This window comes from Hesperophylax consimilis, chromosome 21 (genome assembly GCF_061612785.1).
Source record: "Hesperophylax consimilis isolate HC1 chromosome 21, BYU_Hcon_1.0, whole genome shotgun sequence".
Classification (NCBI taxonomy): Eukaryota; Metazoa; Arthropoda; class Insecta; order Trichoptera; family Limnephilidae; genus Hesperophylax; species Hesperophylax consimilis.
In genome coordinates, this window is record NC_142856.1 from 11,547,770 (window position 1) to 11,566,337 (window position 18,568).

At 31.0% G+C, this 18,568-nt stretch overlaps 1 protein-coding gene across 1 annotated transcript in view; it reads right to left on the bottom strand.

Annotated features, from left to right (window-relative positions):
* Positions 1-18,568, bottom strand: part of LOC149413620 (uncharacterized) — a 150,036-nt gene that overhangs the window by 14,711 nt on the left and 116,757 nt on the right. The window contains exon 2 of the mRNA XM_089644570.1: positions 239-332. Coding sequence (XP_089500696.1) covers positions 239-290 — 52 coding nt within the window. The 5' untranslated portion in view covers positions 291-332. The remainder of the gene's footprint in view (positions 1-238; positions 333-18,568) is intronic.

Consider the following 18,568-nt stretch of genomic DNA (forward strand, 5'->3'; position numbering starts at 1 on the left):
TAGTTACTCTCCTCACAAGCATTTTTTAATATCATTGTAATATCAAATAAAAATATTTTAGCCACGTAAATTGATAAATTGACTCCTAGCTTCAACCACTTTCATAAATAACATTTTAATTTAATTTCTTTTATTTATTACGAGTTTTATTTAACAATTTTATGTGTGTTTATTATATTTATAAATTATAAATATATTCGATTTTTTTTTACAAAAATATAAATTTTAGCGTGCATACCATTGAGTTTTCCTATCCAGTGGCGTAACTTGAATGTGGGGTAGTGATCCATGGCAGGGGCGGCACATGGCAGGATGACGAAGCTTTACATCAACTGAAACGTAAAAAAGCCATCCATCAATCAAAATCCGCCCAGAGTCGATGCTTTTTATAAACAATAGCACGATTCCATTCAAAAGATTGGAGCCATTCCATTTTTAATACACACACGTCGCAATTCAATCACATAATGAATTCACCCGATAACGTTTAAATGGAAATGTGTACTCAAATACCAAGTTTTTTTTTCCTTTTTAAATAAGGTTTATATAATACATGGACCTAAAAAGCTCGGGATAGAGCATTAGTATAAAATTGTATGAATAGCATTGAAGCCAAATCTAGGGTTAGGAGAAATTGCCTGGCAGCCATCTTGCATGACTACTTTTGAACTGATTTGTATGCAAAGCGGTGCAAAATGTACCTGATTTTTTAGGTACTTTCTCAGTTCCCAATAAACTATTATTATTTTACTTTTGTGTTTTTATTGTTAGTTATAACAGTTTATAATATTTTTCTGGTATTTGATGAGACAAGGAATGAGAGTTTTGAGTTTAGAGGAAGATATTTTTTGGAATTTTCTGTACATCTTCTCCGCAACCTAGCGGCTTATTTCAGGCGTTCCTATGACTGCAAAATATTTTCAAAAACACACACTTTATAGTCTGCTAACGCAAGATACGAATGATATTTCTGTAATTTTTTAAGGTAGTTAGTAAAATGGGAAGGTGGAAAATTGTTTCAGTTTTCCAGTGAAAAAAAATCTTTTTCTGTAAGCTTTTAAGTTCTTCACGAAATACATTCTGAATTTTTAGGTAAAACTTTCGAAATATAACCTGCTGATATACCTAATTTCAAACAGTATTTCAAACAATTCAAAAGATAAGAGCTTAAGAATATTTGTCACTCCTTAAGTTAGCAGTCGACAACATGATGTTTAGGGCTATTTTGGAATATCTGGCCTAAAGGAATAAAATAATTAAAATATGCTCCAAAGACGAAAAAATACTCAAATATGCTTTATTGTCAAAAGAGATTAAAATATAGATACAAATGCGTAAATAATTCTGGATTTTTTTTTTTGTTTTAAATAATTTAATAATATTTTACAAAAATAAACCCAAGAAATGGCGTAACAAAATTGTGTAGTAAGTATTTTTTAAAGTGTTTCCACATTAATTAAGACATCTGGCTTTTGAATATTGTAAATGAATAATTTCAGAATTTTCAACTAGTATTTTTAAGTATGTACTGTACAAGGTGTTAAAGGAAACGTACTTGACTTACTTTAACCAGTGATTCCTGATATTATTTGGATTAAAAAATGTGAACCAAATTTTGGTCTCGGGTGACATTTTTTATTTTTTTTTCAAAACAAAACAGCAACAAAAATTTCTTCAACACATAATCACACAGTAACCGCCCAATCCCGACCCTAAATGTTCAATACCCGATTTTGCATGTTTTAAGTTGGAAACAAAAAAAATCCAATGCGGCACCAGAGACCAAAATTTAATTATCATTTTTTACTCCAAATAATGTCAGAAATCTGTAGTTAAATTAAGCCCCCTGTGCATGTAACATTATCTAATACATACAGGTTGTCCGGAGGTTAAGTGCGCTAACTTCTAGACGTGATTCTATATGATGGTAGAAGAAAAAAAGATTTACAACTTTTTTGGAAATTAAAATATTTTTCCATCGAAGATTTTTTATTTTCTCGAACAAACTATTAGATTTTTTACCTAAAAATACCATTAAAAATAATTTCAAAAAAGGTATTTATCTTTTTGACAAATCTATGCTACCATATAAAATCACTCACTGAAGTTAGCGCACGTTCGGTACCCCGGACATCCTGTATATTTATATATATTATCTAATGTTAAATATAATCCGATCTCATTAGTAGGGTGATGAATTATTTATTTATTTATTTAAAGCCCAGAGGGCGTTTACATGTAGGTGGTACAATTTTGATGACAGACAATTTTGAAACATAAGAAAGAAATAATAAAATTTAAATTGCTTTACAAAATACATTCAACGAACAAAAATAAATTAAAAAATACAGCGATTTGACTGGTTTACAAAAATACAACTTCTAGTTAGGAATATTGCTGGTATAAATCTTTTACGTGATCCACAAAATTCGCAAAGTTAATATTATTTATATCGAAATCATCTAAGTGTTGGTTTCACATAGTGTGAAACCGTTACATTGGGGAGTTCACAATGTAATTCCGCTTATGTGTGTTGCAGTGGAACGGTGTATTTTGTGTGGTTGTTATTTTAGGTATTCTTAAGTTTATGAGTTGCAGAAGTTCGCAACAGTCGAATTTAGAGTTTGGAATTTCGAATAAAAAAGCTAAGTCGTCATGCCTTTGTTCACAATTTGGTGGATATGATAAGGAAAACTTAGTTTTTCATCCAAAATAATTCCAAGATCTCCCAGTGACTCTTTCTAAAGCTGTTATTGTTAATGGAATACTCAAATAAAACAGGAATTTCATTTCTGCAGAATGTCAATGTTTTGCATTTTTCTACAATTTTCTACATTTATTCACTATAAAACGTTAGGTATCAAACAAAAATCACCCAAAGAACATAAAAAAAATATACATTTCATCTCTGACAGATAGATTATGTTTGCACACTACTATTTGATTATCAAAAAATGAAAATTTAAAAAAAGTTGAATTGCTATAAAAAATATTATTTTCATCGTGTAATACATTAATTTGTTTCTATTAAAAAATATATTGGTTTCATGAAATTGTCCTCCCTTTGACTACTTTTTTCTAATTCAGGAGAATATTTATCTTATAAATAAATTTCATCCGCTAAATTATGAAGAACTCAAACGAATATGAATAGTGAAACATTACTGTTTAATTTTTTTTTTCTAGAAAACATTCTACAAAACACTGCTAATTAAGTTTTTTTATTACGTCCGTTTCTCAGACGGAAACTTCCTTCAAGCATATTTTCCGCCCAAAAACAAAAGTCCCTTTTCCTAATTATCTTATTCAAGTTTCTCCCAAACTCAGAAAACTTTAATTTATGTTCCATTTAATCTAAATGTGATCATAATTACTACGGACTTATTCCGACAACTTGTTATAAGTTAGTTCTTCTAAATACGAGTATATATATATATAGGTACAGCTATTAAATTACTTTGATTGTAACGTTATCCTTACACTAAATCCTAAAGCCATTGATACGGAACATTAAATGGGCCTACCGTTAAAAGATAAGATTTTAATATATTTATATATAGGTAGAAACTCTTGTTATCGACCTGGGGGGAAACCACAATACATAATAAAAGAGTTGTTCGAAATGGCTTCAGATGTGTTTGGTGAACATATGTGAAGTGATAGAAGGTATTTTTTTACTCCGTATTTTCCATCTCTTTACCTCCTCACCTCTCTCTATTCTATAGTTGGTGCTATATTCCCACTCCAACTCTATTTAGTAAGGAACAAAAGGAAATGGTCAATACCCTAAAATAAAGCCAGAATCTTAATGACGTAAGTGAAGCAGCCGTGCAAAAAAATATGTGATGAGTGGCCTTGGTGTATTGGACAGATCTGCGTTGAATTTGCCCTATTAAATCTTTAAAATGATTTGGAAATCTTATTTACATAAGTGTAAAAACAATATTCAGCGCTCGGACCGGCGTAATGGATGGAACTACGGTCCACTTTGCTTTAGTCTTATGTCCCCGTTCTTAGTCTTATGTCGCCCGAAGTCCCTGAGAGAGGTCATAGAGAGAAGACGAGACATCATCGACGATTGCTTACATACAAATATTCATTCTCATACGTCTTATAAGAAAGACAGAAGATACTACAGTGATGATCTCGTGTACAACCTCTTTCTAGTGTTACTGTACCGGTTTTCCTCAATTATTAAAAAAATATCAGTTGTTAATAAACTGTCAGTAATACAGCGCTACAAGATTTAGTGACTTTTGCAGAAGATGGTTTATTCGAGTAAAATAGAGATTTTTTGAAATGGTCATTGAAATTTTCATCCAGGGTTACGGCGTTATATAGAAAGTTTCCATTTATGTAGTAGACTGATAAGGCTTCGGATTTAACGCCTGGAAGTTCATTCTTGCGTATTCTTTATATATAGGTACCTGGCTTATAATATGTATATGTCAATGCTTTTTCTCGGAATTGGAACACGATAAAATCGTACCCCAAAAAGGCTTTACCATTGAACTTTCTTCGTTGGATGATGAAATATCTTAAAAGGGTATGTTGAAATGGCATTTACCGTCATTTTAATTGTTTGTTAACAATGTTTTTTTTTAAATTTCTATGAGTTAGTTACTAATGCGATGTGTCCATCTTCCCTGATGATGGGCACTGCAATGCTGTCCAAAACATTGCCCAAAGAAGAAGGAAAAGCAACACGGCATAATAACCCAAAAATTAATTAGAATAATATTTTTTTGTTTGAGACGTCCGAAAGATAAACTCTCTACCGTGCATAGTCAGGAGACCTGTTTTATAATCCGTTTAGGCATAATTTTGGGGAGATTAAGGTAATTTTTTAACAAAATATGTATTTAATAATAAAGATCCTGAAAAGGTCTCAATTATAGAATGGGAGGAAGATGAAACCGAATCCTTTGTTTCACATGTCACGCGCACTTACTTTAAAATAACGATTCGGAGAATTGATTTGTGTTTATGCTGCTAAAATCTAAAAAAATACTAAACGTTTTAACAATTTTGAGTTACCAGATTTGAATTGACAGGCACTGAATGAATTTCATCTTTCACTTCTCCTTGCTTTCCTTAACTGAATTCTGCCTCACTAGATTGGTACGTCAGAGTCTTTAAGGGGTCCAGTCAATTGGGAAGTAATCCATTTAAAATATTAAAAAATATATTATTTCTTTGCCCAATCTCATCGTAAGGTTTTATCCTAGTTAGTTTTACGAATTTCTTAAGACTTTATTTAATAGGTCTGGTTTGATTGGCCAAATAGAGATAACATGGAAAATCAATAACTAGTACGTAGTATTAGCGCGAATAATATGTGGCCCCAAGCACAAATTAACAGTATACGAGTTAAGAGTTAAATAATCTGGCTAAATTATGCCCGGAGCAGCAATTAATTTGATGAGGGAAAATACAATTTAATCATTTCTAGAGACGGTTCAAGCCAAAGATATTAGAAGAACGAGATATGCTATGTTGGCCGCCGGACCGTAGCCGGAGTACTACCTAATTAGGGTACTTTGAACGGTATCGGGACGTGTACGCACAGAAATCTGTTCTATGTATTAGTGCGGATACCTTAGCGCAAGCGAAGGTGTGCAGTAGTATTGGTGAACAAAACCGGCGACACTCCGGCAAAACAATTCCACTCAGTACGAACTGCGCATAGCACATCTCGTTCTTCTAATATCTTTGGTTCAAGCCAATCATCACAAAATTGTTCCAAAAATGTATGAATAACGATTTTGTAGATGCATTGTGTTGTGGATACTGACGAAAGCTTATGTCATTATACTTATGTAGGTAATATAATGTAGTTTTTGGTTTGCATTTTGGAAATAGTATCCTGTTTGTCTGCCTGTACTGGTATTTTGTAAATTTTCTTCTTAGAATGGAAAAATGAATAGAAAAATATAGATATTCCGTTCAGTAAAACAATTCTGTATTATTAAACGTGAGTAAGGTAGATAAATTCTAGGAAGGTATAAAATATTACCATGAAACCAATGCCGTAATTGACTTTGATTATTTATACAAACAAATTCTGGGACGCTTCCAGGAAGTAAGAAATAATGGTTTTAAAAACGAATCCAATGTACCTTTACCGTTTCTATTACAAATTTTCTACATTTGGTATTGATCGAGAAATTTTTGATATTCATTTGTTGGGCTTAACGGGAAAAGAGAAACGGACTAACAAATGAATGGGTTGTGGGTACGAATTTGAAACACCTTTACTTTAAAATATTAAATGTAGCAATCCACAAATTTTTATTATCCATCATAATTAAATTAAAAATTAAAAATTAAAGAGGGGTCTTTACTGGTCCCCAGTCACGCCGTAACCCCCACTTTTACACCCATTATATGTTTAACTTTGTTATTTTAAGTTTTTTTAAATTTATTTAATATTCTTCATTAGCAGGTCAATTTCATAATATTAATTATAACACTAAATCTTTCTTTTAACGAGAAGCCACAATATAGAAAATATTTACAGAAGAATAACATTTGTGACTACAATACACACTCAAAGGCACACAACATCCACACACTCATAGGCATATTTGTATATAAAATTACATGCATACTATCAATGGAAACTAATGTTTTAGAAACAATACCAATTTAAAAAAAAATCTATGTGGTAGTTACAAGATAAGAGAATATTCGTCGCCCATATTTATTTGTAATTTTTAGAATGGATATACATTCATTTTCACTTAACCTTGTTTTGTACGTATGACCTACTTTCTCCTTATTTATGGAATACATATTTTACCCCGAGGAAATTACTGTTGTTGTGATACCGTCCAGTGTTTATAAATTATAAAAAAAATATAATGGTTCAAACAGAGTGATATCGTTTCATTTACTTTCACTTCAGTTTGAAAATTCAACCTTAAACATATGAAGGCGTTCATTTGCAGAAGTCATATTCTGAGGTACGAGACTTTTTCTAATTTGTCAGCACAATCTTTAAAAAAAATCTATAAAAAACAATAAATAAATTTTCTGCTGTTGTTTCTTACATTTTTTATAACATAAAACCAAGATTAAACCTTTATACTTGGTTTTATGTCATAAACAATTATCAAGCTTCGTAATATAACATATGATATGAAAAAAGATGGAAAAAAAAATTATGACCTTAAAAAATTTATTGTAAAAAGCACACGACAAAAAAATAACTACTTCACGATTTGTCTCAAGGAAGGCTTAAAACATACTCCCTTGCTTCTTCAAGGATGCAGAACAATGCCTATGCCGTTTAAGAAATAATAAGCCGAGTATCATAAACAAAAACAGCGTATACGCCTTAAATTCACTGTATTTTTGTTTATGAAATTGCTTAGCATTACCGCCGTTTTAAATAAACGATACAAATTTAGTATTGCTATTTTATTTATTGCAAGGGGTACAGTATTTTATACAGAAATTTTTTCCTTATACCGGCAGTATATCAATAATTTGAATAGATGTGAATATCACATTCATATGACTAACGATTCCCATAACATACATATAATTTTGAAATTAACATGGTCCTTCGGGTGTGTTGCGTAGGGCTTATTTCAGCAACGCAAACTAATAGAGTAGCACCAGGCTGCTTGTATACATTTTTGTGTTTAAAATTGTTCACTTCTTTTCCGCATTTTTTAAATTATTATTTTTTTCTTTGGTTTCCTATTTTTATTTTGTGTATCTATCTATGTATTGTTATATTCTCTTATTTATTTTTATTTTTTTATGTCTGATTTATTTTAATTTTTTCCAATTATGGCTTTGTTCTACCCCTGCAAACATTCTGGTCATTATTTGAGCCATAGGTTTTTTACACATTTTTATCTTAATTCCGTCTAGTTTAAAACAAATAATCTGATCATTTCTAAACAAAGTTGTACTCTTCTTTATTTATTTACTGATATTACAGAGCAGTTCTTCACGCCAATAAAATAAGGCTTCAACATTTGTTGATTCGTAAACAAAATCATAAAAGCAGAATAGATCATAAATAAAATATAAAATAAACGCTTACGTAATTCAAGAAATCAGTGCCAAAATTAAAACATCTTGTATAATCCATCATAAAGTGATGAGACATCTATTAAAGTGACTGGACGAATTAAACTTGCTGGAACTTTACCGACTGTTTGTTGGACCGAACAAAAGCTTTTTTCAACTTTCGTCGGAAGCTTAAAAAATAATGTTGGCCTCAATCCAAGATTCATTTTGCTGATACGCATTTGATCAATAGTAAATTGGAAGTAATTGATGATCTCATGAAGCAGTGGCAGGATTTGGATTAAACCACAATTAAAAACCCATAACACTGCAATTTTATCTTAGGGCGTAATATTATTTGTTACAAAATTTTAAGAATTGACTAATCAAAAAAAAAAGTAAATAAAAGAAATTACATTCCGGTAAATTTTTTGTGAAATCCTGTCAACTATAGGATACTTAGGATAACGTATGCTGTTTACATAATCAAGATGTTTAATTTGTGTAGATGAATCTCAGTTAGAAAGTTTTGGACTTTAATAGTCTTGTACTGTGTGTGATTTTTTTTGATTGCTTCTTGTTGTAAGTAACATGTAGATAAGATGAAGTTAAAATGGTTCACGTGATATATTTTATTAATTGCTTATTGTTGTAAGTAACGTGTAGATAAGATGAAGTTCAAAAGGTTCATATGATATATTTTTAATGCCAGTGAGACCAAGACATCCCTGATTCTGAGAATGATATATTAAGGTTAAACGCAACGCTCGTTGTATTCTACGTGTTCACAGATGGCGTTAATTAATTAATTTTGTTTAAATACGCTTTTGCAAGGTATTGCTTTACAATATTAAGACAAATCATTTGTTTGCGCCCGTATATACGCAATATGAATATGAATCAATAGTTTTGTCCATATAAAGACTTAACTCTTTCGAGAAAGGCACACAAATACAATATTTTACCGATGATTCAATCCAATATTGTATTTGTATGCCTTTCTCGATAGAATTGAGTTTTTATATGGACAAAACTATTTATTCATATTCATATTGCGTATATGAGGGCGCAAACAAATAATTTGTCTTAATACTGTAAAGCAATACCTTGCAAAAGCGTATTTAAACAAAATTAATTAATTAACGCCATCTGTAAACACGTAGAATACAACGAGCGTTGCGTTTAACCTTAAACAGAAAATAAAATAAACCCGCCTTATTTAAAAAATAATGTAAATAATAAACGTTTTACTATCTTCCTTCCAGATTTTGTTTAAGATTTATATGTTATAATATTGTTGTAATTTTTTATGAGAGTGTAATTTTGCTGTCGAGTTAAGTACCATAGTAAAGGAAGCTTTTTTGTCCAAATGTTGTATTTTTAGTTGCTTGTGGGATATGTTTTTGACGATGAGATGTAGTGTTTTTAATATGCGTGTTAGTTGTTATTTGTTATGTTTTTTTTGAAAACTCTTTTACGAATATAGAGGAGTAATCTATTGGAATAGAGATGTTAAATTGATATGTTGTTAAGATTGTTGAAGATTTCTCCAGTGCCGGTTCTTGCAGGGGCTTTCAGAATAATTCTAGGGTTTTAATTAGTTATTTTAGAATATTGTCATTTGCAAATATTGCCCCTGCCTCATCCGATAATATCGTATTCCAAAGAGCCATGTAGATCTTGGTTAAGTCTTTTTTAAAGAGGACATTTTCAAGGTTTTAAAATATAACTTATAGTTTTTAAAGTTATAATTCAAAAAGTTTATGTGTTCTAACCATTTTAAATGGTGATCAATTTTTACATCTAGATAAGTGAAATCGCCAACGTTTTCCAATAAGGGATAGTTATTACAATGCCCATTGTGAGGGAGCATTTGAATTTTCAAGTTTAGGTTTCCTTAGAATTGAATGCAAGTGAGTTGTAGTCAAGTATTTTTTATTCTGTTTATTCTGTCTTTTATTTTCTTTTATGTTTTTGCCCAATTATTCCCCTTAATAAGAAAAACAGTATTAACAATTAATTTTATTATTAATCTTCAATATTATGTGAATTGATCACCCATGAAACGTGAATCATTTAAAAACAGGACATATATGCGAACTTTTAATCAATTATGTTTTACACATAACTTACTATCGCACGATTTTTAAAGGGATACATTTAATTTCCTCTAATAAGAATAAAATGTTTCATCCATCATTGATGATTGAATTTCCCTATTCCGTCTTTGAACATACAATTGAAAGAAACAATGAACAAGAAACAATACACCTAACAAAAAAGCATTTATGTCTGTTTATCTTGTTCTGTTTCTGTATTGTCATTTGTTTTTATCGGCATGCCTTTGTTTCGGCTCAAGCGCGTCTCATTCGTAGATTTTAAAGTGAGAGCTTTGTAAGCTTATTTGTTTGGAAGAGAGACAAATAATACGAAAATTTAACATTCGTATAATATGTGTACTTGGTACACATTTGTGGAAGAAAAAAAGAACTCACTTAACTGTGATTAGTTCAGGCATCAGTCCAGGGAAAATATAAAATTGTTTTTCGATCAAGTAATATTTTTTAATGGTTTTTTAAATGATTTTTTATAAAATTTTGTACCATAAAGGGTTCAATTGTTAATCCATATTGGGGAATGTAGAGATGAATGAATTGGTAGAATGGAAATAATCTATTACCGCCGTAAATGGCAACCAGATCTGATTAACCATACTGTTCCCAATGTTGAACCGTATTGAAAATGTCATGGTCTTTATTAGCTCCTTGCAGTTGGTACTCATGTGCGACATTCAAATAAATATACTATTCTTATTTTATTAATCTTCAACGCCCTTGAGGGTTTTACATACTTTTACAGTTTACGTGATTTACTGCATAAAAAGAACAATCTAAAAAGTTTAAATATGTATATAACTACAACAAAATATAGAAAGAAAAGAGAACAGTTGTAAACTGCAAATAGAATAAAAAAATATACAAAATTATTATATAATGTAGGATTTAAAACATAATTTACTGTCATTATTATTTTGTCATTAAGGCGAAGCTTAATGCCAAATCACTATTTTGATTAAGCTTTATAACGAATTGGTGTACATTATGAATACCAAATAATATGCTTTAGATAAATTGAAGGTTTTTCTATCGTTTCGCTTGAGTAGAATACAAATAAAAAAATAAATTACTCAATAAAAAATATAAATGTAAACTACTAAATAAATATTTTTTCAATAGAAATGTATGAACGCGTAAAGGAAACAACTTTAAAAAAAATACAGCATTATAGCTAAGATTATCTGTGACAGTTTCACTTGATTAACTTTCTTATAAAATTATTTACAAAATAAATAAAAACCAGTTTTGTGCTTGAAATCGAAGGTTTCTAGACTCCGTTTGTAAAGCGATTTTAATGCCTATTACCTGCAACATAAGGATACTAAGAATATACACATTTTTGGCTTGTAGCTTCCTCTTAAGTAAAATATAAAAATTATTAACGAACCTTCCCAGATTTAACTTGTGTTAAAAACTGTTATTTTCTAATAATGGAGAAGACCCCGTTTATAATAAACTATAATGGAGTTTCAGGCTTACTTTATTTATTAAGTGTATAAATTGCCGAATAATATATTGTATTCTTTGGGTACTACCCAATTAATATCGTGTTAACAGAATTAATATATTGTGTTGATTGATATGTTCGTAATGTTTTGGTTTATTTTTTTTAAGTACGATTCCAAGCCGAGTATGAACAATATAAGAAGGCACAATACAAACTATCTCTAAGAGCTTTACTGCACAAAGGAATTCAACAATTGTACGCAACAGGAGTATAACATAAGTACTTATGGTACTAAGAAAGCAGTTAAATAGAAATTTGTACCAACTTTGTAAACATGAATGAAAAAGAACATGAACAATTTGTTGTAAAGCATGTTTATACTTAGCAAACCGTTATTACTCTAGATTAATAATTTGAAAAACAATATTATTTAAAAATCTTACCATTTATAAATCTTAACTTCTTTTCGATATTTTATAATAAGCCGTATTTTAAAACTTCCAGTAATTAATTGTTTGGTTTCGGTTGCCTTCCTGTTCCTTTTAAAACGTCTGTTCAGAAGATTTTCATTTCTGAGCACATACTGCCTCCTGTTTTATATTAAAAATTGAAAAGAAAACATTTACTGCACAAAAATACAGAGTACAAAGGGTATAGCTTATAGGTTACATCATATTTCTTCCAGCTAACCCAACAAATACAAATTATATTGCATAACCCAACAATTACATGTTAACAAATGTATGCTTAAATATGATTTAAGATTTTCACGGCCAAAATGTGTGACACATCTTCGGATCTACCGGATCTGCCCTGATGATGGACACTGCAATGCTGTCCGAAACGTTGGCTAAAGAAGGAGTTAGCGCAACACGGCATAATACCCCAAAAACAAATAACAAAAAAACAAAAAAAAATGTATGCTTGTTTATTACATTTTTAAATTTTTTTTTTAAATTTTATTATGTTAATATTCTTGTTTTGTCCTGTCCAGCTGTTATTGTTATTCTACGTTTTGTCATCACTTTCTATAAACAGTATATTTAGTTTTTTTTTATTTATTTTTCGGAATAACTTTATTGAGTAAAACCTCAAATTGTAATATTTAAATATTGAAGACAATATTAGTGATTTCTAAACGAAAATCTGAAACAGAAAAATCAGAAAAGGAAACGGTCACATCTGGGAGTATATTTAGTGTTATAATATTAGATTTGTATTGGGTAGGGTAGAGCAGACTGTAGGAATAATTTTGAGAACATGACCACTAATACTAAATTACCGTTTTTATGTTTATTATAGTTAAGCCCACTTGAAGTGAAATGTCACTAAACTGCGCTATATAAATGCCATGTTATTATTATTAGGTGTTTTACTGAATATAGCTTAATGATGTCATCCACCTATTGTGGTCGATGCATCCACCTAAATATTATGCATCACTGTTAAAAAAATAAAAATAATATTTATTCGCAATTCAACACAGTAATTAAACCGTGGGAACAGTATCTTTTCAGTTTTTATTAAAAAATTCACTGTACAAATACAATGGCACAGCAGTGACAAAAGCAGCCGTTTCAATTACTGCTAATTTCTCTCCCGAGTTGTACGGAAACGGTTGATTGTCCAATTTCAATTACAATAATTACAAACAACACTATTCCTCAATTACGTGGCTGTACTCAATCGTCATACTCAAACTCATCCCAACGCAATGCTACTGAAAATTAATATACGTTATCTACTATGTAAACACAGAAGGAACTAATTAATAATAATTAACTTTTTGCTTTTATAATATCCATGATCAGAATCACTACAAGATGTAAGTCGCTGTACAAGTGGAATTTAATGAGTTCTTAAAGAATTACTTAGATGTTAAAGAAAACAAAGCTTTTTCTAGCACTTAATAAGAAGAACAACTTAAACAGAAGATGTACAATGAAAAATGAAAAAAGCGAAATTAAATGCATAGGTCAAGAAAATAAGAAAATAAATTAATAAATTAGTTTTAATATTTTACTTGGAGAAAACTTACGTTTTCTCCAAGATTTTCTTTCTTAAAATTTTTATTAATTTATTAAGAATCTCCTCAAATCTTTCGTAATCCAATAAAAACCCTAAACAGGATAGCATGCCATTAACGATTGAATTGATAGGTTTTCTGATAAACTTTCAGTAAAATACCAATTTATTGTCACGATGTCGGAATACGTGTTTATTTAAATGAATGGTGCATGAACACGTGTTTTGATATTATTACGAATTTACTGAAACTTTATCAGGGAACGGCCTGCAATGCTGTTTTTAACGGGATTACCAATAATTTGAAGTGATTCTTAACATAGTAGCAATACTCATTTTTCTCTATAAACCTACAGTCTTTTTTACGACAGATGTACCAGATTAGGTTCAACTATTATTATTATTTTTATTTATTTAAAGAAAGATAAAATCTCCTACTACCACCACAGTAAGTGTAAAATATTGCTTATGTCATGATGGGGGAATTAGCCAGCCGAGGAATTGAACTCACGACGCCTGGGTGGGACCCAGACTCGATGCAAACTTAGGCACTGTTGGGTATTCTATTCCTGAAGAGTTAACCCAGATGGTCTTAAAGTACAGGATTCACGTTAATAGGTAAAAGAGAACAATCCGAATTTCTTCAATAGTTGCTGATAATTTGCAAACGGGAGAAAAGAAATGCCAGTGGGTAAAAAAAAACTATAAAACAAAATTTTAATACCTTCAATTCATCATCGTCTTGCAAATATTAACTTGTTGAATGCTAAAAAAATTTTGAGGAATATTTTTTTATTGAAAGACACAATAGTGAAAGTTTTATAATGTATTTCGATGAAATTCAAAGATAATTTTGAAAAACGTAGAAATAATTTACGTATGTAAAACAGGTGAAATTTCAATTTTCAATTTTGTCTAACTTTATTCTGCGAGTTCATTTCACGTAAAAAAATAATTAGACTTATTTCGTTCTATTTAAACTGTATTATTTTTTGCTAGAGAAGTCTGTCGGTTATTTTACTACGCCGTGACACAATAAGGCAAAGAAAACAAGAGGGAGCATCGCCGATGTTTGTCCCGTCACTCAAACGTCGCGTGTCGCTTCTTCCGCACACAAACACCTTCCGACAGATTCGAAGGTTGGCTATTTTAAGTAAGATCGTATTTCGAAACCCACTTTAGAACGTTTATCAGTGGAAGAAAACGGTTTCATTAACTTACTGTCTTCAAGCAAAGAAACATCTGTGGAGTCTTCCGTATGCCCGCGTTGCGCTAATTCAAATGTTTCACCCATAGACATCCAAATTGATGGACTTGCCCTAACATAAAATCCGGGTATCATTTTGACGAGATGTAGGCAAACCACGTGAACATATTTTTGGCACCAGGAGGGTTCAAAAACTCTTTGAATAATCTACGACATCAGTCGTACGTTGAATGCCGAAGAGCGCACATTGAAATAACCAGACCCTCCACAGAATAAAGTAATGCAACGCTCTCCATTATGAAAATTTTCTGCGCAGGATCGGAATGTTTGTAAAAAACGTTAGAAAACCGAATCGCCTTCAAATTGCGTTGCGTAGTGACGCTAAAAATGAGTGAGATGGGTAAATTACAGTCAAGCTTTCTCTGTGCTCCGCGCAACTCGCTTTATTCCCCTTTCCCTGATGGGATAGTCTATCAATTTGGATTGTCTATGATTTCACCGCATTGTGTTTATAGTTTATTGAGTTAAGCGTGTTGGTTGACATAGGTCAAATGTCGATTGCGTTATCCTGCATTCTTTATCTTATTCCAGTGACAATATTACATTTACTTTTATACGAGAGTTCACTATGTTTGTCATTAAGTGTTTCCCGTAGTCTACTGAGGGGCAATTCCGGTTAATCTTAATGATAATGAATTGTCTTTAACCTCACAATTAACGACTGGTTAACTGTCATCAGAGAAAAGTGAAATTGCAGTCAACAAGAAAATTGTTAATTTTATGGTTCAAGGATAATTTCTTATCCTTGTTGAACCAGAATCGCCCCTCAGGATCTACAAAAATAGCCTTTATTAAATAGACTGATCTACTGTCAAGAGATCATTAGGATATCTTTCGTTCTTCACTTCATTTCGTTTAATAGAGTTCACAACTTTGGTTTTTTATTGATTTTTTCTGGTTCCACTGTATAAATATTTCCTGATAAAAGGACTAGACTTTCTGTTACACCACTTACCAATTGTGCTTACTTAGTTAGCACGATAGATCGGTTGTTTGGCAATGTTTCTTGGTTGTGCAAATTGACTCAGATTTCTAATCTGCCTTCAATATCTTTAGTAAATCAATTGGTATTTCTTCATCCACTTTATATTTCCTAATAGTGTTTCTTGAGGTTCTGTGATAGTCCTACCAGATTTCTCAGAGAGTTTTTACCCCGTAGTTGCCTGATTCATTTTAGGTTTAGATCTTTTCTGATTTTCACATTTCTGATGGAATTAGAGTACCCTCTTTAATTTTAAGTTGCGCTTTCATTAAACTTATCGCGATCCCTTTAAGCATAATCAAGCATTAATATAACTTTAATTTTTCGTTCTCAGAACTTATAACTTATAACGTTAAAATTGGTTAAAGAGATAGTTGAATCAAAATTCTTCAATTCGCACAAGAGTATATAAACATATTTATTGGCCGTTGCTACAAATAATAACGTTAATTAATGATTTAAGGCATTTGGATATGATAAAAACATTCATTTGATAAAAGTAAAGGATAAACCAATTTGAGTTACACTTGAGAATACAGTTATTGACACGATAACTTTTAATGAATTAATGCGATTTTAATTACCGACCAGAACGTTTCATTGGTGCTGATAATCCGTAATTATATCATCAATATTGTTTAATGACAATTAATTGATTCCATGATATTATTTATAGCAAAAAGCACTCAAATGTGATATGATGTAATTTTTTATATGTGATGAGTTATTTCATTGAACTAATTAATAAACTCACTAGCAATTACTAGCCGAAGTAGTTCGAACACTCTTTATTTCGAAGTATTTTATTTTGTATTCATAAGGCAATGTTCATCCTTTGCTAGATGAAGGTCTCTCGAAGCTCATTCCATTCTTAACGGCAGAATGTTTTATTCTGACAAGTGTTTCCGCTTAACTCAATTGTCTCATCGATTCGTTTGATTTTAGGGCTATCTTGTATTCTGGTTTTAAATCTTTTAATTATTGAAGCCAATATTAGCGATTCTCAAAGAAAATCCGTCCCTATTTCCTTCGGTTATATTTAACTGTATCATACTTCGATTAAGAACTACCATTATTATCTTCATTTTCTTATCGCATTTTTAATGGTTGCTATTTTTTTCTGCTTCAAATTTTCGTTTGAGAATCGCTAATTTTGTTTTCGATAATAAAATATTACAATTTTAGGTTTGGCAGGACTAAATGACAAGACTTTTGTCCAATGGTTGTCAGTCCCCTGAGTGAAATATCCTTCCTATTATCTGTTGCTTTCTTTGATGTATTTAATAATGTAGAATTCAATGGTTTGTTAGCTTATTCATTAGTCTATTTCTAAAAATCTTTGAGTAATATGACTATTGATTAGAGCGATAACATGGACTGTAAAAGCGTAGTGACAAAAATTTCTATAAGAAGACAAAGGTGTCCATGGCAATCTCCATACTGAAATAGGATACTCTACTGTATATATACTTGAATATATCATTGGATAATTCCTTTGTCAGGAAAGAGAAACTAAGATCAATCGAAGTTGTTATGAGCCCGAAAGAGAACAACCAAAAGTAATCATCAAAACTGGAATCCTTTGAGGATTATGACAAAGAAATGAACTTTAAGCATGTATTGCTTAACAACAAGTATTTTTTAAATAGGTCTATTCGAATTTGTTTTTTCGTAAATAATAATAATAAGAATTTATTCCAGAATGTACGCAGGAGAAGTGCAATGCAATACATTCCATATTTTAAATAATATATATAATTAGACTAAGAAAATTAATAATAATACAGGTGATTCCGACAGGCATAATAAGAAATAAGGTAAAGTAATGCAAATTGTAGAGGTGGAAATTAACACACTTTTCGTCATCCGATTGAGCTGAAAATCGACAAAAAGGCTCGTTGTCGATGATAATTCATTCTATAAACTTTTGGTAGCAAATATACACAATTATTTGAAATTGGATGAAATTACAGCAATCAATAAAATAAATTAATGTCGTTCCTACCCAAATGCGATTTGGCGCGGTTGTTAGCGCAGTTTACTCCAGTCCCTGGAGAGGAGGGTTCAATCCTCAGTAAACCCAATTAAAAAGAATATTATAAAAGTTCATAGCAGTTTATGTGCCAGTCTGTATAGGGAGGAAAGTTCAATATTTTAGAGATACCCGGGTTCTTATAGTTTTATTTAATTCCTTACTAAGGAGTAGATTTTAAAGTGGGTCGGAAATTTGGAGTCCACACCATTGAAGTAAAGTATTCTCTCATGTTGGAGAGAGTTCAGAAGAAATTCTTGAGATTTCTCTACATGAAGGAGTATGGCTACTACCCGTGGCTCTATCGTACCGAATTTCTTTTGGGTATGCTCAGAATGAACTACTTACGGGTCAGGAGGGATGTGTGCATTACTACACATCACTTCAGACTGATTCGAGGATGGTTTGAAAACTCGGTCATCATGTAGAGCTTTCATATTATATTTCCGATGATTATCTCCGTCACTGATAACATAGACTATCTCCTGGTCTGCAGGACTAACTTGCCGAAGGTCATGCCTGTGGGGAGAGCAATCTTGCTGTTGAAGTGAATCAATTCGGATTTCGACATTTTTGGCATCAATGAAGCTGCCTTTAAAAGGCAAGCTCTTTTATTACTGGAATAGTTGATATACACACTGTTTACCAAATGTATTTAAAAAAAACGCATTAA